Genomic DNA, 27,047 nt, shown 5'->3' on the forward strand with positions numbered 1-27,047 from the left:
GTTAGGTAAGCAAATTGGTTGCGTAATTGGGCGAATGGAAAAATAAATTTAATCGATTCAACAGAAAAGCATGCCGTTCATTTCAGTAGGGATTTCTTCGAACTCGGTGCGGAATAAAATCAATTGGGAGGGGTAATTGGCAGGTGACACTGCCAGGGGGACATGCCAGGACGCTCCACAGCGTAGGGGACATGTCAAATGGAGCCAGAGCACCACTGTCCCCCCCCGCCCCCCCAGGCACAGGAATTAAGTCCTACGTTGTAGCTGAAGGTCTCAACACTTGCTGCTTATGAATATCACCAGAATATTCCATGGGAATAGTACTCTGGTATGTGGTCTCACCACTCCCTGTCGGTTCCCAGGGTCTGTCCCACTGGCTCAGCAAGAGCAGCACAGGCATCTTGGAGTGAAAACATTGTTTTATACCAGATAAATTTAACATCTCATGGATGTTAGCGTTTCATATGAGGAGAAATAGTAAAACTAAATGTCCCTGGTTTCTACAAAATGAAAAAGTTTGTATTTTGACTACCTCTTGTTCCCTAACAGAAGGACGATTTTAAGCATCACAATAAAGTTGCTACATGCAGCAACTGAGTCATTTTCTCCTTGCTGCTTTTGTTTCTGTTCTGGTCCTTGGCCTGCAGGTGGTCAGAAAGCAGCATAGATTTCTCCAGTCCCTTCACCACAGTGGCACAGAAGCTCTGAGGCTGATCATGGCAACATTTAATTTTTGCTACTACTCATTGTACCAGTCATTTTAGAAAATGCGGGAGGGGTTAAGACTGAAAAATGTAGACCTGGGATTTGCAAAAACAAAACAAACTCAAAAACCAACCTCAAAACAAACCTGCAACACTGCAAGATGCATATCGAGAATGTTGAAGGCCAGAAACATAAACTAGTAATTGATCTTAATGTGGCTGTATTTTAATAAGCTGAGGAGTATGGCATTAAGATCTTGGTAATTATAAGTTCAATTACTACACCAAGGACATTTAGTTTCTCCTCATATGAAATGCTAACATCCATGAGAGTTCTTCAGCGAATCAAGCATAGCCCCCAAGCCTAGCTGTAGCCTCCGCTCAAGTCTGTACTGAACACTGGAAGCTGGCCACATCCACAGCTGGGAGTTTTAGCCCAAATTTATTCATGAGCATTTGCTACTTTATGTGCTACGGCCTGGTGAAAAACTGTATACTGACTGATTTCACACAGTCTTAAACTCCTCATGCAGCATTTCATACTCTATAGATTCTTGTAGTAGTTACAACATGCTAAACTCTTCACCTCTACTTTGCCATTTGCTTATCCTCCTCCATACCCAAGAATATGAATTACAGGGATCTGAATGGAATTAAACAATTTAATGACAATACTGACTCAGATATTTTGATACTTCGTATAAAGAATAAAAAACATTTATTAACATCTTAACAACCACTCCAAAATGATCCCCCCAATTGCTTTATAAAACACTGCAGAACTATCAAGCTTCTATTTCCAGCTTCTCACCTCCGTCCCTGATGTGGGTTAAGAAACTCTCAAAATTTATCAATGCTTTGAAATAAAATTGTGGTAAGTCTTCCAAACAACGTTATTCTGTTTTAGTTACAAGAAACTGTCCATACCTAACACAAGCAAGCTTTCTAAGAGCATACCTTGTCATCGGTGATAAGTGAAGAAAGATTTTCACCAAGGGAACTTCTCATGCATCTAACAACATACTAAAGGAGCATGGCATTGTCTAGACCTAGCTACTGAGTGCAGAACAGGAAGGGGGTTTTGCACCTCTCTCTCTCTCTCTGCAAACAGATAAACACACATTTTATTTCCCATATGAAAAATTAAATGTATCAAAGGAGTTGCTTAATCTCTAACACAGAAGTTCTTTCAGCTACTAAGAAACAGTAGCTTATACCTGGGGAAAAGCAAAAATACGGATATTGTCTGTTGAGTGGCTGGCTCTGCAGAACTGCATTGCCTCTGTTGTATTTAACTTTATTCTTTGGAACATTTTTTCATCTTTCCAGGCTCGCTTCCATTCCACATGGCAGTGTTGTCCTGTTTAGCACATGGAATTTCTGTCACCAAAATGGTATGGGGTATGTTGCTCAAGAAACCTTTCTGGTGTTTTGTTACACATCAAAACGACCAGATTTGTACGGTATTTCAGGTGGATCCAGACAGCACAAAAATGTGAAACACAGGACTTTACTGTTAAGTTGTTCAAACTGCCTACTGGTTTATCATGGTGATAGGAGAAACCCTGTATTGTCAGGAACACCAGCTGTAACATAACTTCTGAGCAACAATGTGGGGAGCTTGCTTTGCTTGTTAATACAAAACATGGCTGAGATTGCGTCCTATCAGCTGAAGATGATACTCAGGAGATGGAGCCAAAACATTGCACAAATTTTACACAGTTCCAAGTTAAGCTAGAAGGTCAATGATTAACCTCTGAAAAAAAAGCAGTATTTGGGTTTTTTTCTGGGGATAATCTAAGTGACAATTCAAGGTTGCTTATAATGGAAAAAACAATGCTGTCTCTAGAACATCCCAAGCTTTGGAGTCATAGACAGTACTAAGAGAATTTTGTCTTTCTGCATCTCTCAGACATAGTATTAGCCACATCTGGTACTGCTTACAGAAATAGGGGATTTAGCTGAGGTTCAGATAGCCTCTGTCTAATTCCAAGGGAGATTAAGCTACAAAGGATCTTACAAAAAGTAATTAGCAAAAATGACTTAAGTTTCTCACTGCCAGTTTTAGTCTGTTGAAACCTTCCCAAATTGCTCTTGCCACTAATGCTGGAGTGGCTGGAAGAACATCAGTTTAGATTCCTCATCTGAAACCTGATCACTTCTTATCTACTCTTTCAGCTACTAGGAAACAAAAGCAGCAGAACGCTACTGGATTTATCAGGTGGATAGCCTTACAAATGGCAGAACAATCTTGGTGACAAGTGGTGGAACCCTAGGTCTGTTTGAACTCATGCCAACTGTTCTTCAAGAGAAATTCTGAGGTAAAGGGCTTTTAAAGAAATGCCATCTGATTGTTAGCATTGAATCTACCATTTCGTAGAAGGAAAGCAGATGAGATCCCTACAGAAGAATGATACCCTGTGAAAATATAAGAGCCTCTGTCCTTGCATTCTTCTGTACAGCTGGCACAGGAGGAAGGCACTGATCTAGGCAGTCATCAGATTCACAATCCTATCTCTTCCAGTAGTAACTCCCAGACAGACTGGATAAGCAGTGCTATCAAAGAGGGTCAGGAATCTAACAACTGATGATCAGATTAATGAGAGCAGATTAGCGGCATGAATCTCAAGACTAGAGTGGCAACACTCCCAAACAAAAAAACACCAGTACCCCTCCAAAACCCTCCACAACCACCCAGTGCTAAGATCACAATGGCCTTCATGATTCAGAAGCGCAAGGGACACCTGCAATGATGTTGCTGGGACTGGGAACAGACTCATGCTGCCCCAAAGGAAGGGAAGATTTTTCAAACATTGAGGCCTTATGCCACCATCTTGATCTCACTTATGATGGAACAGCCTTAAAAAACTCCATGAACTTCTTTCTATGCTCAATAGAGCAGAAATTGTCAGCAGAAAAAGCTCTAAAGGGGATGGAGAGCAGCATCAAAAGAGCTGTATTATTGGCATGTTTATGTAAGTTGGTACTGGAGATCTAAACGAACACTATGGAAGTGGGGAGCTCCGGCACGTATCAACTTTGAGAGAGGTCCCACTGATTTGCCACAGGAGTTTTCTGATATGAAATGTTTGGCTTTTCTTGCTCAGGATGCAGATCAGTAGATGAAGTGTGCCTTAAGCAATTAATGTTCTGAATCTGATTCAGGATTTGCAGATGGGAAAAAAAAAAAAAAAAAGAGTAATTCCCAAAGAACCAAAATGCTAGAACCAGCTTGCTAAAGCCTCCATCTCATCATGCAGTCAGCAGAAACTAAAAAATGGGCAACCCACAATCAAGGGAGAAAGCGAGTTTTCCTTTTCAGTGGAAGTATGCATATATATGAATGTGAAGCCATATACAAATTATCATCAAGACACAACTAAACCTTCAGCTGTGAGCAACTTGTGTAGACTCTCTCAGTTCTGTGAAGGAAGATATCCTTAAGTCAGGCATGTCTCAAGCAGTTCCGAAGTTATTTTTATTCTCAGTGCTTTCTATTGGGTTTTTGGAGTAAGGAAATTAAGAGCTGAGGGGCATACAGATGGGACAATATCCTCACAAGATATTGTGAGGAAGACAAAAGGAAACATATTACTTCTACAAACTATGAAGCAATGTGGAAAATGTTTCACAAGAACAGCAGATATATGCAATCAGTGCACTTACATACCATCAACTGCTAGGAAAAGAGCAACAGTTGGTACTAGATTCTCCATAAGAAGGGAGAATGTAGGTTCTGAGGCTGCAGCTTCTTCATTTTCTAATGATGCTGTCACAAAACATCTAAATCAGTCTGACAATCTATACTGTTAGGGAAAAAAAATCACGCTTTCTGTGCTACTACCATCAATGTAAGTATTTAAAAACACAACTTGAGTTTGAAGCCTTGCTGTAAATCAGGAAGGCAAGTCTGAACACAATGGGAACTGCCTTTATTATCATATTATTTTCAACAACAATTGCTTTAACCACTAAACCCCAGAAGTCTTGACTATTTAATGACTACTGAAACAGCCAGACGTTCCTAGCCCATTTCATATTCTCCTGAAGCCACTTTAAAGCAGATGTAAGCTCCAAGCTGTAAACTTCTTCCATACTAACATTCATTGTCATATACTTAAGAAAAAGCTTCGGATCAGATATACGAGCAGCCAGGATTAGTCTCTCCACTGCCTTTTGATAGTCACTGTTATTCTGAACTGTCTGATCTTCAGATCTGTAAGTGAATTTTCACAAATACAAAATTAGGCACCATACAGGCCTTGTGTCACTTGCCTGATGCTTTATACTGGCAACAAGACTGCAAAACATTAAAATAATGCCTTGTGTTCACTTCACTTATAACAGATTATGTTAATTTCTAGACAAATTTTAGCTGATTACTCTGTAGAATCAAAGTTAAGAAAAAGTGTATTTTTAATATATTTTAAGGTGATGAAAAGTAATAGGATCTAATGCCCGTGCCAAGTAGGTCTACAATATTCACAGCAAGTTTAATGATGAAATATTTAACTCTGGGCTGGGAAATTAAATAAAGGAATGTACACAGTTTTATGAACTGGATATAGCAAGAATTCATGTACATGCTTGAATCCAAAAGGATTACTCATCTTTGGCATGTAATCACTTTTGGAATAAGGATGTGCCTAAGTGACATGCCTATGTTTTTGCAAAAGCAGAACTTATTTTTTAAGCAAACAAGCAGAGGTACAAGAGCATACACACAAAAACAAGATATAAAAATCTTCTCATTTATCAAAAGTACAAATTTAAGAGATGCATTCCTTGGGAAGGGTAGAGGGGAAGGAAGACCAAGTTCTCAAGCTTGAGATGCCACTGTTCATCCTTCTTAACAAATACAGCTTTTCTATGCAGTTTTACTTTTTTGATGCCGAACCAGTCAATCTCAGAGCAAACAGAGTCTTGAAAAATAAATTACAGGCATAATCTAGTGACAGTGGTTGGTGGCTTATGGACAAAACGAAAAAAAAAACCCAACACATTTTTATCTGAAGGTATTAAGTCTCACAGAAAGGGGAAAAAATGAACAAACAGTGACATCCCCTATAAAGCAAATCAAGTAAAATGGCTTCATGCTGTTTCAAAAAAAGAAAAAAAAAAGCTAAGAAACGTTTGAGTTGCTTTTTGAAAGGAGTAATATTTTGACTGTGTTCTTCTACCCCACTGCTTAAACCAGAACACAAGAATTTATATACCAAGATATCAAGCTATCCTGGTTTTGAAAATACAGTACACACAGTGCAGTAGATGTGTGTAGGGAACATAGATGTTAGGGAACATAGGCCAGTATCACTCTGGAGCAATTACTTTTCTGCCATACATATTTAAAAATAATAAAATAATAACCCTGCAAACATCTACTGTTCTATAACCACTTTAGAAATAAGGATTAAAAACTAGTTTTAAACCCAAGCATTCTTTTTCCCAGCCAACGGAAAACAAGATCTCTTATTAATTACATGATCACACAGATAAATGCAATCAAAACAGTACATATCTGACAACAAACCTTTTCAGTATTATCTGAAGAGTCTGACTAGTAGCCACTGGACTTTGAATATCACTAGCATTCGAAACAAGAAATATTTCAATGGCCAACAGCATCTCAACCTCAGACAAGTAAGACGGAATAATCAAAAGTTTGTTCCATAAACTTCCCTGCAGTGGTGGATAGCAACCCAATGATAAAGCACCTGAGAGTGAATGCAGAAACGTAAGGAATTAGGATTACCAATACCGAACACAGATCTGTTTTCTTTGGTATGTGACAAAGAATGTTGAAAAAAAGCACCCCAAAATCATAATGGAATTTACTATTTCACCTGTGAAATGGCCTGATTTGAGAACACAGCAAATAGTATTCACTCATAATATTCACTGTTCTAAAATGTTATTTTTCATCAATGAATACTATCAGTGATGATTAAAAAGCTCTGTCAGAAATCTGGGGACTCCAAGTGCGTAATAATACAAGTACAATTTAGGACAGATCAGACAGAAGCTTTATTAACCATGATGACAGTGAGAGGACATTTGAAGAGGGCAAAGGGGCTGCAGGGGCAAAGAGGGGGGGAGTGGTGGTAAAGAGGGGGGCGGGGGTGGTAAAGGAGGGGAAAACCAATCATTTCAATGTTAACAAAGCCAAGTATCCACCCTGGGAGGGACAGACTCCTCAAGCAGCTTGCTAACCACCACAATTCTAAGACAGAATTGAAGAGTAAATAATGGGACTGTATGGACAGATAGCTTTTGGTGGATCGTATCAGAGTGGCACACCCCGTATTATCTTAGCTCAGAAGTGTTGAGCTGAAAACAATCACAGACAGTTAGCTTTTAGCTGGAAGGGATTTTCTCTTAGTTGGGATAAACTTCTTAGCCAGACCTCTCAAATCTTAAATATTAGTAATTTTACCACCACAGCTCTAAAGAGAAGTACAAAGAAATTTAATTTGCCTCGATGAAAAAGCAAAGATGATGCGCTTTTTAATAATTTCAGGGTTCACATTTTTGAGATTCTGAAACTGAATGTAAATTAGTTTTATCAGAATTATGTTTATTTCATGCCTGGTACTATGTACCAATTCGTATTTCACAATAAACATTTTGGTTATAAATAAATTCCCAATAGTGACACCGAAAGCAATGTTTTCTTCTTACAAAGTATACTCTTACACATTTCTTCTCAACATACTGAGCTGTTACAAGCATGTGTTATCCAAAGAACATAAGGGAAGGATATTGTTTCAAGATGCAACTTACTTTTGTAATAGGTCCTAGCTTTAGACCACAAAGAACTTCTTCCCAAAGCTGTGATTAATCCTCTAAGCAAAAATAAATCAATAGCTATGTTTTTTGAAAGCATGAAATCTACTGCAGAAGACGAGACCCCAAGGTTCTTGCTCTCAAAACAGGCATTTATCAGCTCATTAAAAAGGCAGCTATACTGAGAAACATCTACAGTATCTGAAATGAAATGAAGAATATTAACTACTGAATTAAGTCAAATGCAAATCTAACTGAAGAATCGCTTCTCAGTCAGTACCTAAATCAGGACTCTTGCTTCTGTCAGCAAAATGGAACAAGGTTAAGTTGTGATAATGCTTTATTCATTGTAAATCTTTTCATACAGTTAGTTAATTCACATCATAAAAGAGAAATGTTAAGGACCAAGTAATAATTTGCTGCCCAAACCAATAGGATTAGATAAAAACATATATCGCTTGCCCAAGCCTATAAATAGAATCTTCACCTCATCTCTCAGACTTTACAGTTTCCACCAAGAAAAACCACCTTAGTGCTTCGAGTTCTGCTTCTACTCTTAATCCAAACTGTCCACTTTCTCTCAACTGTCCCTTTCTCAGCAAGACTGAGCAGCCTTCTATCCACTTCATGACTCACATGACAAGAAATGATTCTCTTAAGCAGGTGGTCTCCAACTAAGCTCTCCTAACATACCTAAAAGCACACACTGGCAACAGGACTGAGACCTTCACGCAGGAATCAGCTGAGGCGTCCTCAGTGGAGCCTACGTGACTATGCATCTCGTCTTGAAGTACACATCCAAAATTTGTCAGATAAATTGAGCCCAAAAGAGCACTCAGTTCTTAATATGGTATGCAAAAGATGCCTAGGTTAGTTGGCTCAGTTATATAAAAAACCCAATGCATTTATCTGAAGTTAAGATAGAATGAATTGCCCCAATGATATCCCTATTTTATCTTATTGTATAGACTGTGTATGATCCTTAACGATTTAGTGAGTTTTTCCGCTTGTCCTGTGTAACTAAGCCAACTGGAAAAAGAAGACAGGTGTATAAACTGTGTGTGTGCATGTATGTGCATGTGTGCATGCACATGTGTGGCATGAGTGCAGAGCACAATACCTGGTTTAACTGACACTACACTTTTTGGAAATAAATAATGGGCTTGTAAAAAATGATCTTATTTCAACAAATTTTAGCGAGAAAACAAGCAAAAAGAACAGTACAGAATAATCTGTTAAATTTTTAGCTCTTAATGCAGTACCTTTTTCTTTACTTACCAAAATTATTTTGAAAACCTGGTAAGTTCTGCAGAGCTTCAAACGCTTGCCTGTATAAACTCTTCCTCAAATACTTCTGCACTAGTGTACATAACAGATTATGTCGACTGAGGATGTCGATTTTATCACAGGGCCACAATGGTGCATTTGTGGTCCACTCTGACTCTGCAGCAAACAACAGTGCAGTATTATTTCTGTGAACCGAAACTACTGGATGCCAAAACTTTTGACCATTAAGAATACACTGTAAACCACAGCAGAAAACAAATTTCAGAATTTCACAAAAAATGCAGTTCTAGTTATTTATAATTCGTTCCTTATCACCAGTACTTCTCAGATGGATTCACTGAACCTTTATATTGTATTTAACCTCTTTTATTAAGTATCATGGTATCATGGTAGTAAAACAGACTGTCAGTGGCATATATATGTGTGTATATGAACATGTATATATCTATGTACATATATAAAACTGAATAGCAAATTTTAGACCCTCCATATTACTTTATAGAACACCTTCTAGTCTTGTTTATACTTCTGAGTTTCTTCTCTTTTTAGCATATCAGAATTCCAAAAAGCCAGTAATTACGTGTGCCTTAATTGCGGAAATATGGTATAATTCTAAAGCTGTTTTACTAAATGGCTATACTGTGAGAAGAAAGAAACACTACACTGACTCAAGCCTGAAAATTTTGACACTGAATGTCACCTGGCTCAAAGGAAATCTACATGGGGTAGGGTCACTTTCCCAGCTACACCCCTCCCTTATTATGGTAGGCTTTTGAGTAGAATGGTGTTCATAGCAGACTATTGTGAAATTTTTTCTCAAAAAAAATTGGTATTGATCATAATATTTCTTATAAATATCAAGAACACTAACCAGTAAGATGGATCACTTTGTTTTTGTTGACCCAGTGTTATTAACTTTATTTAACAACACAGACCAGCTTGTAACTTTCATCTGAAATCTGTCATAGAAGGGGACTGTTCAAATTTAAGTCAAAATTAATTTTTTTTATAAGATGAGCTTACCTCTCAAAACCCATGTTGCTCCATCCAAACTTCCAGTTTTAAGAAAAATTTCTGCAGCTTTATTAACAATTTGACATCTTGATGCTAACCCCTCTGCACCTGTAAGTCCTTTCAAGAGTGTAAAAGGTATCTGCAACTCATGCAACTTATCCAAAACCTTCCTTCCCTAGTATAAAAGGGAGAAGAGAAAGTGGAAAGGTCAAAGAAAGCAATGATATCGGTGAACACACAGCGTATTTGCACAAAATACAGCAGATGTAATTCAGTGATACAGATCTATAGGCATCAATTTAGTTATCCAAACTGAGCTGGGGAAAAGAAATGGTATTTTAAAATTTCTAATGAATAGTAGATTTTTTTGACTGTGTAGGCAAACCCACCCCACCAACCCACTGTTGAACAGCTCCGAGCACACTATTCCCCATAACATTATTTCTACTATATAATGTTCTTACAGAGTATTTTTAATATACTTTGTAATTAATTTGTATTTGCTTACTTTAGTACATTAATATTTTCACTTTTGATTACATTCAGGACTACACAACCTAAAAAATTCTAAAAAATTCATACTGAGAGTTTTCATTTTGCAGCAGAGGCATAATCGTTAAACTGAAGTAATTACTCCAGCATAAGCCAAAAAGAACACTGATAGTTGTACGCAGATAGACAATTAAGCTAGTAAAAGCTGCTTCTATCTGGCCAACAGTATAACAACCAACAACTTGATCATCATATTCCAGGTTGATGTTTACACTGGTTTTCTCCAGAAGTTTCCTCTTAACAACTCCTTGGATGGCCTTTTCAGTCAAAGATGGAAGAAAGGTAGCAGTCTCAAGGATAACTAAGATTTGACCAATCTAAAAAAAGATGATGATCCAAGTCAAGGTGGGATATCAAATTAATGTCCCCAGTAAGGCAAGGACAGGCAGGATGCAGCACTTGCTCTGTCTAGCTGCACCTTGCTGGTCAAGCAACACGAATGCAACTCCAAACATTTTTCAGCTCTTGCTTAGTGGGTGTATCAATGAGGAGGTGGCTTATCAAAAATTGTGGTCATGTGTGCGCATTCATTGTGGCCACAGAACAAGGGTTGTAGAGGTAGAAGAAAAGGGAGATTTAGGAGAAATGATTCATCAGAACGGGTGTACTGCCTTTAGATGAAGCACCTCTATCAAATACCTCCTGGAACTTGGGTTGACCCTGGAAATTGGATGAGCAGTGCACAGAGGTTTTATGTAACAGAATTCCTGAAGGTCATCCCTTAAGAGACCACAGTATATAAGATATTTTAATCCTCTAATGCAAACTAGAAAGGGTAGAAACTCAATTCACCAAAAAAAAAACCTCAGAGACAAAAGGGGACAAGGAGAGTGCTTGCTTTTGTTCATAAAAATACATGCTGAACATCATTCTGTATGGGATGAGGAACATCCCAGTACAGCACAATTATTAGTTGTAAGGATCAGGCCCATTGACACACAGTAAGCTCAGATGATCACTGACCAAAGTACACTCCAAAATCATGGTGGTTTATATTATTTCTTATGTTGTCACTGGTCATGTTGCATTGTATGAGAGATCCAACTTGGTATATGCTGCTTCCTTCCAGGATAACAGTGAAACGGATCTTGCTGCAGTGAACTTATGACCAATACTGCATGAGGTCTACAGAGTATAAAACATCCAGTGAAAGGTCTGGTCTCTTACCCCTGTAATACTTGTATACAAAAGTCCTTTTTAATATTTGGCAGCAAAGAAAGGACTGTAAAGGGTATTTCTTTATGAGAGCTGAGTCTTTGCAAGATCCACAGAACTTAGATGCACCGGAAGAAAAGCACTTCTAGTGACATTCTGAGGAATGAGCAGTTCACCAACTGCAGCAGCAGCCTTGTTATGTCTCTTCTTTCTTTCCAGCCTTATCAATTCCATTTAAGGTCAGATTCAGAAGCATAAGTGCAGGGAAGGTCCCACTCAAGCTTCTCTAAATATTTCTTGTGTTGGGAAGTCTCAGAATACAGCCATATTGCCATATGGAAGAAAGTGACATTTCTGGGAAACAATGACATCAGCACCTCACCCCAGAATCTCAGGAAGACCTGTCTAATCCAGATTTATCCTTAGCTCAGAAAAGTCAAAAGCTGAATCTGAACGATAGGTTGCAAGACAAAGTTATGGGCTTCATAGAAGACTACTGCTCAGAAAGGCATAATAAATGTTTCAATCCAGCTGGACAGTTAAGAAATACTAAAATGGTGGGGAGGCTGGTGGCACATCCAGCCATTCAATTAGAGAAACACAGTTTAACATCTAGAAAAGAAATGACTCATTCTTTTTCTTTCAGTCAGGTTCCTATAGTCCAGTATACCTTTATCCACTGCAGTGCCCTGTGATAAGAATACATTACACTTATCCCAGTCCTTCCAATGAAAACTCTGTCTGCTTCATTATGTTGTGATTTTTTTATTACTGGAAAGAAAAAAACATATTTTTTTTTAATTTTACAAGTAAATGCAATTTTAAAGAAATTACACACTTGAAAGACATGGTCATTGTGAAAATACTAAATACACTTTCTGAAGTATTTGCCATTAGAAGTAGTAACTTCCTAAGTCGTAATACCAGAAGCAGGGTAAATAACTATAGTTTATTCAGGCACTATTTCACAGCAGTCTAATTCATTGGACACTGGACAGATCCTTGGACATGTAATGGCATAATTTAGTAACATCATTACTTGTAAAGAAGCTTTGTGTTTTCTAGCACCATGGAGAAATGTTGGCAATTACAGAACTGAGTAATTACAAGTTTTTCCAACCATATTATATGACCACTTTGGAAGCACTGTTGGTATTCTAGAGTAGTGGTCTCCAAAGTGGAGTGTGAGCACAACAATCCATTCAGGTGTGAGAATAAAACATTTTTTGTATCATTAAAAAATAAATATAGATAAATAAAGTATTTTTTAAAGTACTGCTTATTCCATCTTTATCTCTTCTTTTAAATTTCTATTTTTGTGTATTTTTGTAATGTACTTAATATATTAATGCAGTAGTACATGTATATAATTTATAAATAACTAAATAAATAAACTGGGGGTGAGTGCTCAAAAATTTTTTTACTATTAGAGGTGCCTATCAGTTTGGAGACCACTGCTCTAGGGAAGACAAAGTTCCAAGCCCCACCAAAATCTCTGTCTGTGACACAACTGGCTGCTGTGATAGCTGCTTTATAATATGAAAGTCTGGTCAGAAAGATCATGTCAAGTATCTGGAATAAATCTTAATTATGTTAGTACTTACTACAGGTTGAAAAAAGATATGAGTCATCCATTATAGAACACTTTAATATTTCACTGACACTTCAGTGAGCCTCAGTTTTCTGCAAACTTATTAGGAAGAATGATACAGACATGTAAATGAAGTGGCATAGGGAGGAGAGGGGTAAGAAAGGCTGCTAGAACTATTAAAAATCTAGACGGTGTTTTGTGGACCCAGGCCTTGCAGAAATTCTTGGTTCTATAGAGAATGAAATAATTCTGGAAATCCTGATTACTATTTAAAAAAAAAGTACAAATTATATACATGATGTAACCCTGTTCAATGTGTTTTGAAATATACAAATATATATAGAGCTGGATCTACAGCTCTATTCTGCTATTTAGAGTGTAACATTTCACAGGACAATACTTAAATATATTTGCCTTTGTCCTGAGCACAGGACATTCTTATTAAATGATCACCTACTTTGGTTTTGATTCTTGATTTCACAAAGCTCAAGTATTCTTCCTTCAGAACTTTGACTTTTAAGTGTAAGCACTGGATTTTACTTCTACTAAAAAATGGCTTCTACTGAGCATTTTACCTGATTGTATTTGCACTTCAAGAAATCCTGAATATTGTAACATATAAAATTAACCAATATTCAGAAAACAGTATACGAACTTAGGTTTTGACCTCTTTTAAAAACTCTACAAAGAATAGGGATGAACAACAAGCAGTTCTTGCTTCTGTAATTTTACCTGCATCAGCAAAATCACAAAAAGGAACTCCTGGTCTGTCTGTCTCAGAATCTCTGGTCAGTATTTCAGCAATACATAAAGACAGTTTCTGAAGATCATCTGAATGTTCACATCCAGTTCTTGCATTAACATATAAAGCTCCCAGCTTGTTCCAGTCACTTTTTTCATTGCAATGCTGCAAAGAAAGCCAGGGGTAAATACAAGCGAACCTACGTATGGAACACCAAACAGAAAATACACTGAAATCTGAGATACACCTGCAACAGCCTTAAAGCAGAAAAAAGATGCAGATGAAATGCTACTGCCAGAACCTCCATGTTCAATACGGCACAGTTACACATTGTCTAACTTGCATGGACTGCTAATCACTTTTTTCCCCCCCAAGAAATTAAAATCCGTTTTCCCTTTATGTCATGACCCCATCTGGGGAAACTCATAAATTATTCATCCTATTCAAGAACTGGCATTCATTCAGTATTTTACTTTTTATATGCATTAGTCTTTGGCTTGCCAGATCACTTGGTGACTTAGGTGTTAAAGGAGGAAAAAAACCAGTCCAGGTTCTTCCCTTCTTAAATTGTGGTCTCAGATTCTGTACAGTAAATGTGATAATATGTAAACTATACAATAATGTTGCATAAGTAATCTGCCCTTGAATATGAAAGATTAAAGTGTCTGATTATTAAGAATATTTAATGTTATTTTCTTATTCTTTAAAATACCTGCTTAGTGTTGCCAATTACAGCCTTTTACAATTGTGCTTTTTTATACCAGATAGGAATCCTATCTGCTAGATAATATATTAAATAATTTTTTGGTGAGGAATGATGTACCACTACCAATTACAAGCACAACAAATGTAAGGCATGAGAAAAAAACTGCTGAAAGTTATAAAACCTTTGAATTAGATGCAAAACCAAGATAAAAACTGCAGGTATGTAAATTAAAATAGACATCACAGAAAAGCCAGACAGTTTTCCCCTGGACATTAATCCTTCCCAAACACAGCTTTGCATTAAAATATTTTATCATAATCTCAATATACTTAATAATAAAGCCCACTAATTTTACATTATGTAAAATTTGCTGTTTCTTGTAGGTTTAAAAGAACTCATGGTTTATGTATTCCAGCAGGCTTGAAGAACGTGCACAATGTACCTGAATTTCAGCCACGACCAAGTTGAAGTCAAAAAGCCAGTTCTTTTCAAAATGTCTTTCCTGAAATCTTTCAGAAGAAAAAAATATTACTTCATTTTAACCTTTTAACCCATCCTACTGAACTAAGCTATGCACTAGCAGAAGGCAATCAACAAATTATCATATCTGAACTAAAAGTTGATGTGATTTTTAATCCTATTTAGTACACACTATGCAACCTGGACACTGAAAACAGGCATTTACAGTCATGTCAAGGGAAGCCAGTGCATGTATTAAGCAAATAACTAAGCAGAGCTATTTTCACAGAAAATATTCCCTTGTTTTAGTAGAAAAGTAACTGGAAAGGTATGAATAAGACTTGCAATCCATTAAGTAAATGCAAAACTGTATTGTATATATTTCTGACATAGAAGTAAATAAAAAAAGTTAATTACATGAAAGAAAGTGCTATTCAGCTTCAAATACCTACCTAGGAGCATAATATTTTATTCTGATGCTGCCACTGAAACAATGGATACATCTATCCAGTATGATGCTATCATGTAGAGACACATAACCTACACATGAATGAGCTAATACATGTAGTTGAAGCAGCACAGCTGCTCAGTCTTCATAGATACAGACTGTTTCTCAGTTTGTACTGAAAACATACATACTGAGGCAACCTGGAAGGGGTCATTACTTTGTGAATGAGATTCCTGATCTGAAAAGTCATAAAAATTACAACATGTGTGGTAAGTTGCACTGGTAAAACACTGAGATCCGTGGCTGAAAGGTACTCTATGGGAAAAGTATAAAAAGCAGGAAATAATTTCTACAGTGCTTTCAGTTGAAACACTGATGGCTTGTTTTCACACAGTAGATGCTGCAAATTTGGTTTCCTCTAAGAATCAAAGGCTGCCTTATGAATTGCAAATTTAGTTTCTCAATTTACGTGTACATGTATGATGCAGATTAAAAAAATGGGGATCACAATCTTGTGCAAGTGATGGGGAGACATCAGCAGTTTTGGAACAGACCTGGGCTGTGAGTTCCCATTTTGCCCAGTATAATCCAGCAGTACTTAAAAAAATGACCTTCCTCCCTGGTTGTGTTGGCACAAGTGTTTATGCAGTTGCACAGTAAATGAAAGCAGAAAACTACTTCAGCTTATAACTAATCCTCTTATTGGCTAGAACAGTTGTTTAGTGCAGAAGTACTGTTTGCTTATGCAGGCCTAAATGATATAGTAAACCATGATGTTTCTAATTTGACTACAGTTACATAAACTTGTAGCGCAGCTGGGAACAGATGGTACAATGATGATCAATACGGGAAAAAAAAAATCATAACTGTGGTCAGAACCTACATTTTGACTTAATAATCCTTGATCTTTGAAGCACAGTAGATTGACAGCTCTTAAAAAATACAATTAGGCATGGCATGACACTATTTTCATCCAAATAACTACATTTGCATTTTCTAATTGCTTTTTAAAGTTTTTTACATGAATTTATAAAAATAGAACCTGAGGAAGGAACTGGACAGGTAAGCATAAAATAGCTCCTTAAATACGTACCTGGATTTTATGTTCAAAACAGTATCTATTTCCTGACTGGAAACTCGCAGTTGGTGAAGGCACTTAATAATATAATCAAAATGGTGAAACTCAAGGATCATACCAGCACCAATGAGCTGCAATATCAAACAGGGGGAAGAAAAGTAAGCATACAAAAAAATTGTGATCACTTGCCTATTCCCAGAGGCAAGTGGCAAACAACAGTGGGAAAAACACATCACAGTGCATCTCAGTCATAAACTAAGGGATAAATGGAAACCTGTACCACAAATTCAGCTAGTCACAATATAACTTCTAAAAAACAGTACTGAAATAATATTAAAGTGATACATTTGAGTTTTAAACCATGCAAGGTATTTCAGAAATTTCAACGAGTAGCAGTAGTACAATCAAACTCATACCTTATGAAAGGTGCTAATTAATGTAGGCACAGCATCTCTTATATTCAAAGCTGCCACATGATCAAAAGCTTTCAGAAGAACCTCTACAGCTGGCTAATTCAGACAAAAAAAGCACAATCAGTTTTGCAACGCCACTCAATTATAAAGTTTATAGTTTTTATAATGGGAACTCTTGAATTGTCTTTCCCCCCCACAAGCTTTGGGTACCGGAGCAAAACCAAATTTACTACTACGAATGGTATAATACTCAAAAAACTAAGAAACTATGGATCAAAGATTTAAAAAATATTACAAGGTCACCTACCAGTGTATTGATTTGTACAGTTACATTCAATATCTGAAATACTTCCTGCAACAAACAGTTCTTGAGCAAAGCAAAGAGAAGATCATTCAACACTTGAACAGCAAAATCCACACCAGGAGTAACTTCTTTGAAGTAATTCACAAATATTTGGACTGAAAAAGCAATTAAATTAATTTCACTTCCAGGTAACTGATGCTAACTACTTAAACAAGTTATTTCCTTAAATTTTAAATGCAGTATAACAACCCTTAACTATCCAGGATATTATGGGACAAGTAATATGGAAAAAAACAGGTGAAAAGATCCAGTTTAAATACAGCGTTAATCTTAGTAGATGCAGACTGGCTATTCTGAAATCTCATGTCATTCAGCTAAACATCATAAGCCCTGTGGGTTTCAAGAAAGCTTAGCTGATTTGGTGCAGCACAAGAAAAATGCACGAATCCGGGTTAGATTCAGTAAGTGCATGAAGATAGTTAAGGCCTTTCCAGACATGAAGCTCTAGGAAGTGAAATGCAGTGTTACTGTGGTGGATACCTTTTCCTGTAGCGGAAACACGTTACAACCTGTTCCAGACTGACCTTGAGAGACATGTACTGTGCTGGTAACTAGTGTTATCTGCATCAGAATGCTCAGTATTTCAGCATGAGGACGTTACTACACAGGGTGCAGCAGGATCCCTCATTCACATTGTGTTACACTCTAATAAGCTTTCAAAAACTTAAGGACTGTTCAGAACAGGTACAAAAGAAATGACTGTCCGGGGTAAAATTTAGCCCTTTCTGACTGAACTCAAAAGCTCAGATGGATCTGAATCAAATACAGCCCCTAAAATGCATAAATCATAACTGTTTGCATATATGGTAATGTGAAAGGACTAAACTACAGCTGTTTGGGTACTGTAACAGCACTTCATTTCAAGAGCTTAAATCTAAAGTTTTTGGATTTGTAATGCTTGGCCAGAGTGTTTAAGAGTGCCTTAACAAAATTTTGGTTTTGTTAAACCTCTCTCCTGCCCCAGTTACTTTTCTACTCTCCATTTCTACTCTTCTACAGTTCATTTCTACTCTCAAGGCTAGTTCCATTCAGGCTAAGTTCATCTTCCGTGGAAGTACCATTTATAACAGCCTCCTGGGGTAACTGCATATCTAAATACCTAGCCTCAATGGGAAATTGGAATATGAAAACACGTCGATTGGATGTATTCCTTCAAAATCAGAACTTCTTATTTACTGTTGAAGTGGCACTCATTTCTCTCATAAAGCAAATGACAGACTATTTGCTTTAATTAATCTAAGTACCAAAGATACATCAAAAGCTTCTACTGTATCATACCTGCACGTTTTAGAAGGCTTGATTCTTTGATACTAATGTATGTCCTAAGTATTGCCATGCAAATCTAGAAAAAGATAAAAAAACCCACCATAGTAAAATGTTACCTCTGTTTATGCCAAACAAGAACTACCCACAAACATGAGTTCTGTAAGGAAACAAGCTTTACATTGCTTCTCTTTAACCCATACGTACTGACAAATCGCATAAGAAGGGAACTGGGTCCATAGGCAAAGGTGCTGTCAAAAGGACAGCAAATCAAATAGAAAAATAGTGTAGACAAAATGTGTGGGAAAGGATCTGCTGTAACCACAGCTGCATGTATGTGTGTATACACTCACAGCAAACAAACAAAAAAAAATCTGAAAATACAGTTACTTTGGAATTTGTATAAATGTAGCAGACTGTAAACAGAGAAAGGGAAGCAAAAAGCTGAAAGTGAAAACATGATAAACAAAAGTTATGTGAATGTACCAAGTAGTCAAAAATCATCTAGAAATCAAGTTGGTAACACTCATCCTTTGGTAATAGAGAATCACTTGTAAGGACACAGAATAAAAACCTCAGAACTAACTTGATTTAGTGAACCACTTCACCCCAGACCTACTTGATCAAAAAAAAAAATCCACACCTAGATATTTTAATATGTTATTTGGTATTGGATCATTCTTGTCTTAAAATCTTAAGCTGTCAGCTTTGTGATACTTATGAAGAAATAAAGACTGCTGAGATTCAATCTTAGAATTCTAAGTCAGGAAAAAACACCCACCCTTTCAGATACCCTCTGTCACTTCTGGAACATTTACAGTCTTTCTCACAGCAATGTAACTGGGTCATATTTAATACTATTTTGTGAAATAATGAAAAATCAAGAGATGGAGACCACCCTAAAATAGTAGTCATGTTATGATAGAATGGAGTCAGGTTAATTTTTACATGCAACTTCAAAATGAAACAGGACACGCTAATGAAGTTTGTTACACAGCAAATGAAATATCATCAAAGCAGAAGACACTGGCTTGTGGCCAAGACATCATTGTTTTTTAAAAACCATTAACCTGTTCAGATCATCAAGTCAAAGAACATAAAACCAGTATCTGTATGTTGAGTATAAATAAAGCTTATTGGTTTTATTCTGAAACAGTGTCATAATGCTTTTGAACTATAGTCTAAGATATACTTCAGAAAATCATTAGAATTTTTGATCATTAATATATATGAATGGCACTCATGTAATCCAAATCTACAACCCCAGGTGGCTGAGGGCATTTCCAAAACAAACTTTAGCACATGCTTACAGTATGTAAATTAGTTTGCTTTCTTTTGGAATCTGTTTTCCTTCTTCTTTGGACTGACTCCCAAAAAAAGCCAAGACTGCATCTGGAGCTCTGACTGTTCCAAGTATTAGTGAAATTGCTTGGAAAATCCAGTCATAGTAGTATTTGATCATGGGACATGTTACTTTACATTCATAAAAGAAACTAAATGTGTTACTCATTTATAGCTTCTGGGAAGCTTCAGTTGATTTAGTTGTTTCAATTTTAAAAGGTGTAACTGAACCTACAAACCATGTAAAAATGTGAGAATCTCTAAATTTTGAGTTAACCATAATAGATTTCAAATGAAGGTACCTAACAGTAACAATTCCCATTTTCAAAAGATAGTGTAGATCACACCATTCTGTCACTTATCAGTTGATTCCACAACTCATTTAACATGATAATTTAATAAAAAACTGTAATAAAGGGCAATGTATCTTATACAAGCAACCAACTGTCCAGTAAAACACAGTTCTGCTACAGTAATACAGAGGTGCTTAAATTAGAAAAACAAGCACCAGAATTTAGGAAATCCTTCAGCATCTCCCACTCAGTGTGCACTCTGATGTTTAGTAAGGAGGGAAATCCCATACCTCACTCAGCGAGATCAAAACCAGGAACCTTTTCACAAGAGTTTTTGTTTATAAAACCTGTGGCATTTTTGAGACACACACTCCACATTAAATGTGGCTGAAACTGACCAAGAGGTTCAAAAATTATTTAAAGGCAGTTAGAGACAGTAACAAAAGGACAGTACAGCCTTCAGTCTCATTTCTTTAGGAAGCCAGGTTAAAAAAAAACACAGCCCAAGGCCCTGAAGTTGCAAGATGACACTAATGAAGAAAGAAATCTTCCTATTCTATATCCTGTTTGTTTCCAGTTAGAGGTTCACAGGATCAAGGAAAAAGAGAGTAAGAAGTCACTACAAGTGAACATTTCTTTAGTGGAAAGAAGTCCAAAAAAGTTAATGAGTAAGGTGCAAAAAACTAAAATAAAATCTAACTGTGCAATTATTATCTAAGCTACAGTCTGAAGCATCATTCAAGCCAAACAATTTCCTGTAATTTCAATTTATGGCCGCTGTCTCTTCCTCTCGAACCACTGAGAAGAGTGCGGCTTCACCTTCTTTATCCCCTCCAACCCTCATATACATACACATTGTTAAGATCCCTCCCCTACATCCCTGCATATTCAACCCCCCTTAAATACTTTGGGGAGTATTTAAAACACCGTTTTAATAGTTTTGTTTACTTTTCACAACGCAAAAGAGATTTCACTGTTGCAATTATAGGGAACTTAAAAAAAACACCCCAACCTGGTAACTTGAACTGGCTGAGCTCAAGAGTATTCTTTTCAAAACAGAAGATGTTTTTATGAATTAAATCACTGCTGTGTTGTGTGACCAGCCACAACTGTGAAGTGTTAAATCATCAGCCAGTTACTTAATGAGAAGGAAGGAATATCCATTCCAGGGAAAGGCACTTCTCTCCAAGAACTCTGTTAAAGATCATCACTGAAAGCATAGTACTAAGCAAGCAGACTACCAGTCTGTGTAACAGTTCCTGAAAAAATTTAGCTCCCCTGTATTTGAATAGATGACTTTGTTGCGGCTTTACCTGTCTTCCATTTATGTACTTTGGTGCCACCGTGAGGTGCTTGGCCTATTTTAATTTTTACATGGACATTTCTAAAAAATTAAATAAATACACAAACAAACAAATCCCTAAGTAAACTTCCAGACTACCAAGAAAATCAGGCTAGGTTTGGTGGGCAGAACAGTAAGTGTGCTGGAGTGCTGCAGCACAACTAAAATCTGATGGAATTTAATAGTTTTAGACAAATAATTTAATTCTTTAATGTGTTTGTATATAATGAAGCACTACAAATCACAGTAATTCATACAAACTGGCTCAAAATTACTGATATGCACTACAGCCTGCCAAAGATATTCAACAATTGAGGAAAAGGGAAAACATCCCATGCAAAATTACTCTTGCATTATCTTAGTATTTTTAAGCTGTCATATAAATTTTCAAAGGGGTTACAAAGCATTAGAAAAAAGCAACAGGTCTTTTTGAGACATAAAAAGGAAAAGAGAAAACATTAAGAAAAATAAAACCAAATTACACTGATGTATTTTAAAAATTCTGACACAGTGTATTTAAGATATCAAAGAGATGGATAAGCTCCCTTAGATACTTTTTTTTTAGTATTTATGTCTAACAGGTTCACCAACAATTTTTTATGTTTTGATTCTGTAATTTCTTACTTACTGACATCGATGATTAAAATTGTACTCATACCAATAAGATGACAGACAAGAAATCAATTGTGTAAGACCTGATGGTGACAAGTTTAGGCATTTGACTTTGTTTAGTTGTTTTAATGTTTTTGTTTGCTTCTGAGTGACTTACAGAACCATGTAAGTCTTGGATTCATACAGCCAGTTCCAAAATGTTATTACATGACAGCACAATTAGCTTGCCCTGCACAGTTCCTGCAAGTTTTACAGACTCATAATTTCTTTGCCAAATCATTTGAAAACACATCTAGTTTGCCCACCACAGGAAAAGTATTTTTGCCTGCAAGTATTATGAGAATTGTTGCTCCATTTAAGGAGATTACAGCATCTTTAAACAAACACTTCCCTGTTGCAGAAGATTTGCAGAAAGTAATATACCATAGGTGGCTTTTGACTTTAAGAATACATACAAAGTCTGGGTTTGCTTACAGGTCTCTGTATGCTTGGCATAGAAATGTCTCAGAACTTCCCTGTTTTACTACTCTACATTCATACAGCCTAATTCTTGCTCTTTTGCTGATGTCTGTTCTCTTAAAAAAATCTACTAGTTCAAAATTCTACCATTTTCTTTTAAACAAACTTGAGAGGAAGAATTGCTGAACATGCTTTTGATCCATCAATCTCTGAACTTTATTCCCTTTCTGTATATAAATGAACAGAGGAGATGTCATTTTGCATTTAAAAAGCGTTCACACTTACAATCCGTTCCTTTCTTCATTATATTTCTTTACCTTTTCATCCCCTTGTTGAGGAACATGCCCAAACCAACATTTTCTTCTTTCACACCCACGCAAAGTCATGAAATAAAATCTGCAATATTTACGGGGCAATTCAATCATCTCGAGGATCTGCTGGACTGAATGAGAAGCCTAAAATAAAATAAAATTGGAACAAGCAGAAAAAAACTAACAGGTAATATTTTTGAAAGCAAACATACTCATTTTTTTTTTCAGAATTTCAAAATACCTACAAATTATAAACAAAAGCAAAGAATACGTGATCTATAATTCAACCTTTGAAACAACCCTCATTTCTATACTATATGTGCAGCATTTCAAAGCAGACCCAGATCAATCCCTTGTCATGTCATGTTAGCGTCCAATGTGACAAAAATCTGTGTTGAAGACCACAGAGAGAATGCAAGAACTGCTAAATGAGACAGACAATGAGTAGAGGGGAGGAAGAAAGGTGACTAACTCTTGCATGGCTCTGTGTAACAGTCTGAGAATTCTGGGGCATCAATTTCCTTTACCCTTTTTCAGTGCCCAGCATAATGGATAATGCAGTCTGTCTTAAACACATGAAACCTTGTCTGCTTTTCAGTTCTACAAAAACAATAAAGCCAAAAGCATTATTTGATACTGCTTAAGCTGGAAATAGAAATCAACAAATCTCCAGTGAACAGCTGTCCCCTCATTGATTTTGTTCTCAGAAATTGTCTTTACTCAGTGATAACATCTTTAGAGCAGTAGCAACATAAACATACACAGATTCGTAATTTCTGACTAGATATATGGAGAACTGTCTGAATGTCCATAAAAAAAATTAGTGGCAAAGGATCAGAAACCATTAAGGATTTAACTACTCACAACTGCATTTTTTTCCATCTTCCATGGCTCAGAATCTCCATACTTTTGCAATGGCAGTATAGGACTTCTTCCTGAAAATCTGTAATCTAAAAATTGGGACGAGGGCAATAAATGTATCATGTAATAAAACAAATCATACTGAAACCACTCTCATTTATCTTGTTTTCCTTTATATTTACAGTTCCTTCAAGTCACAGAAATTATGGATGAAAATTTGATTAATACAATCTAAAGCCAGTAATTTAAGTTAGTTTTCTTAATTATCTTAAAACTGAGACTCCACAGAAACTTCAAGAGTAAGAACGTTTATTTTAAAAACTTCACTACTTTATCAAAGGTTTTTAATCTAACTTACAGAGATAAGAAATGGAATTAAAATATCCTGAAGTTTTAATTTCAAAAGGACCCCACCGCATCTATATTAGTAATCTTTGCATTCCCACATCACTAGCTATAAATAGCTATTTTTCCAGAACTGAAATAAAACATTTCCTGCTCTCTTTTAAGCAGTGCAATATCAAGCTTAAGCCCAATGTAAGTTACTGGTCTCTTAACCATGAAACTTTGTTTTAGAACTTTTAATTATTACTGATACCAGATTTATTTCTCTGAAAAATGAATAGTGTTAATGGAACATAAAAGTTTGAATATTCAACTCCATATCTAAAGAGAAAGGAGCGCTTTTAAATGCTTTGCTTTCTAGGGTTCCCTCTGGCCCCTTTAAAGAACTGTGTATTCAAAAGGCAGGGTGCTTAGCTCTTTCTGACAAACTAGTCAGAGTGCAGAAGAGCATCCAGTAACGATCTGTGTTCTACTAGAGACCTGCCCTACCTACATGGTTCTTAACGTGCATGTCTTTCTAACAGATATGACTATCACAAGATAGGAAGGAGAAATATAACACAAAACAATTAAATATCTAAGTGTTACGTACAATCACAGCTGCATAATTTTGTGCAGTGATGGTGGGCAATTTGGTAGATTCAGGACTGGATACATTTAGTGATAGGAAAAGACTTGAGGAAACAGTCAACCATTAGCTGCAGAAAAATGCCACTGGGAAATTGAGCTCAGAATTCTTTCCTCCAGATTCTTGCCGTCGCCACAGCACAGAGTTTCTGACCAGGTCCTTTCAAAAGTTTGTACTCTCCCTGCCGATTGTATATGAAATTTGCAGGGGAGCAGGCACTAAAGTGAAATAGCCCATCCTACTGGCACAGTTCTGGGGGAAAAAAAAGGCTGGCTTGCCCTCTCCTAGCCCAGGAACTCTCGCTTTGGCAACAGTTTCAAATGATTTTAGGGAGGAAGATTTAGGAGAACTCTTCAGAAGGTGTATACAACACTTCTAAGGCCAAAGACATGAGCAATTTCAAACAAGTGTAGTCTAGAGACGTATTTTACAGTTGTGTTTTATAGCATCTATGTTTCTTGCACTTCCTGAAAATATTGGTAAACTACATGATGATAAAATTGTTCTGGCAAGCTCAGACTGGGAGTATAATATGAAACTAAGCAAGAACCTCTGATCTCAATTCTGGAAATCTACGTTTATAAACATCCATACTAACCAATAATTCTAAAAACATAATTCCCAAAACAGCTGTTGCAAAGAAACAGAATGAAGCATCTATCCATAAGTAATCAATTCCTGGTTTTCTCTATCTGCAATGCCAAATAAAACAATGCATTTATGTAAAGCTAAATGCCAGAGTTGTTATGTGCAGAGAGAAAGAGAAGGAAACCAACTACAGTTCTATTATATTACAATTTCTCTGGCAGCAGACACACTTAAGAGGTATCTGTCCCAGGTGTGAAATTTACCAGGTCAAAATGAAGTGCTGCTTATTAAATCTAGATATTTCCTTGATCCTGTCTAGCAAATGCCTCACAAACATTTGAATTGGCATAAACAACAAAATTCTGACCTTCAGCAGGGTGGGTAGGTAACAAGTAACAAACAATCAAGACAATCTGCACTTACATTCTCTGACCACAAACAGAGAAAACCATGTTACTTGCCAACAACATGGTTCAAACATAACGTGTCAGAAGACTAAGAACGCAGGCACAGCTGTACCATTAAAGTATCTGAGAACCATAAACATCAAGACAGAATGATTGCTACTTGATCCTACCAAATAGGGTTCTGCTAAAAACCCCAACATAACCCCCAAAACCTCACTAACCTATCATATGAGAGCTTGCATTTCTGCTTCTATGTATGCAAACTAAACCAAAATCCAGACAATGCCTTCAGGAATTGAATAAATTCCTTAAGATTTTATAGGAAAACACATGTAAAAATAAATTCTGTAGGGTTCACCAATACAGCACATGATACCATCCAGGGTTGTCTGGGGTTTCATCACTGTAGCTTCACTGAGGACATTTACTTTCGGGGCATGCAATGATGATCCTGGTAGTAATTCACAGCTCACAAGATCTTTGTATTTACAGCCACTGTTGAGTATTAAAAAACAATAAATTTGTTTAATCAAATTAAAAAGGTGCTTCTCCCATATAGTGAAGCCTGAAAAGGGGGATTATGTGTATAAAAGGTGAGAATTTCTTCAACAATTTACACAACACTTCAAAACTTCTTGTAAATTTAAATAGCTAACAGTCCCACCAACTTTACTTTCATTACTCTCACTGCCTGGTCCAATCTGATTATGTTCTTAACTGAGATTATTCTGTCCTAAAGTATAACTATATGAAAAACACTTCCACATTTTTTCCCCACTATGCTGACAGGAAGATTGAGATGATTTCTGTCACCTCTGAAGAAGCATCTACTTTTCACTAGTATGTTATGTAGTATCTGCCAAAGGAGTAATCCACAAAGCTTTTCAACTTACATTTGAAGAGCCAACTGTTTTCTTTCCTAATAACTGACTCTACTCAGCAGATGATTTAGGTGATTTCAAAGAAAACTCCAGTTAAAGACCCTTCTGCCTTTAACTATTCCCAAATATGTACATTCTGGATAATTAAACTACTAAAATGTGACATTTTCCAAAATCAGCTACAAATATTGCTAGCAAAATACTTAATGTTATCTCTTTATTTGTAAATAAAGCCACAGCAAAAAATAATCCCCTTTCATGAGATCTTCCTCCCCTCCCCCTTCAATTAAGAATCTAGGTTCAGTATAAAGGACATTTCAGCCTGTTTGAGGTTTGCAGACAGAAACAGACTTGCTATCCCCTGTGAGGGGCAAATTCTAGCTATTTAATACTTCTCATAGCCAGGATAATTCAAATCTT

The 27,047-nt window shown here is 36.5% G+C and overlaps 1 protein-coding gene across 1 annotated transcript in view; it reads right to left on the bottom strand.

Annotated features, from left to right (window-relative positions):
* Positions 1–1,387: 1,387 nt before the first annotated feature.
* TOPAZ1 (testis and ovary specific TOPAZ 1) overlaps positions 1,388–27,047 on the bottom strand; it is a 42,839-nt gene continuing 17,179 nt past the window's right edge. The window contains exons 6-20 of the mRNA XM_055806474.1: positions 26,123–26,241; positions 23,782–23,867; positions 22,924–23,061; positions 18,575–18,638; positions 17,240–17,391; positions 16,936–17,028; positions 16,535–16,650; positions 14,977–15,043; positions 13,819–13,993; positions 12,166–12,266; positions 9,798–9,963; positions 8,766–8,930; positions 7,485–7,688; positions 6,235–6,418; positions 1,388–4,920 (exon numbers count right to left, since the gene is read on the bottom strand). Of these exons, the coding sequence (XP_055662449.1) occupies positions 4,707–4,920; positions 6,235–6,418; positions 7,485–7,688; positions 8,766–8,930; positions 9,798–9,963; positions 12,166–12,266; positions 13,819–13,993; positions 14,977–15,043; positions 16,535–16,650; positions 16,936–17,028; positions 17,240–17,391; positions 18,575–18,638; positions 22,924–23,061; positions 23,782–23,867; positions 26,123–26,241 (2,044 nt within the window). The 3' untranslated portion in view covers positions 1,388–4,706. The remainder of the gene's footprint in view (positions 4,921–6,234; positions 6,419–7,484; positions 7,689–8,765; positions 8,931–9,797; positions 9,964–12,165; positions 12,267–13,818; positions 13,994–14,976; positions 15,044–16,534; positions 16,651–16,935; positions 17,029–17,239; positions 17,392–18,574; positions 18,639–22,923; positions 23,062–23,781; positions 23,868–26,122; positions 26,242–27,047) is intronic.

Source organism: Falco peregrinus, chromosome 5 (genome assembly GCF_023634155.1).
Source record: "Falco peregrinus isolate bFalPer1 chromosome 5, bFalPer1.pri, whole genome shotgun sequence".
Lineage (NCBI taxonomy): Eukaryota > Metazoa > Chordata > Aves > Falconiformes > Falconidae > Falco > Falco peregrinus.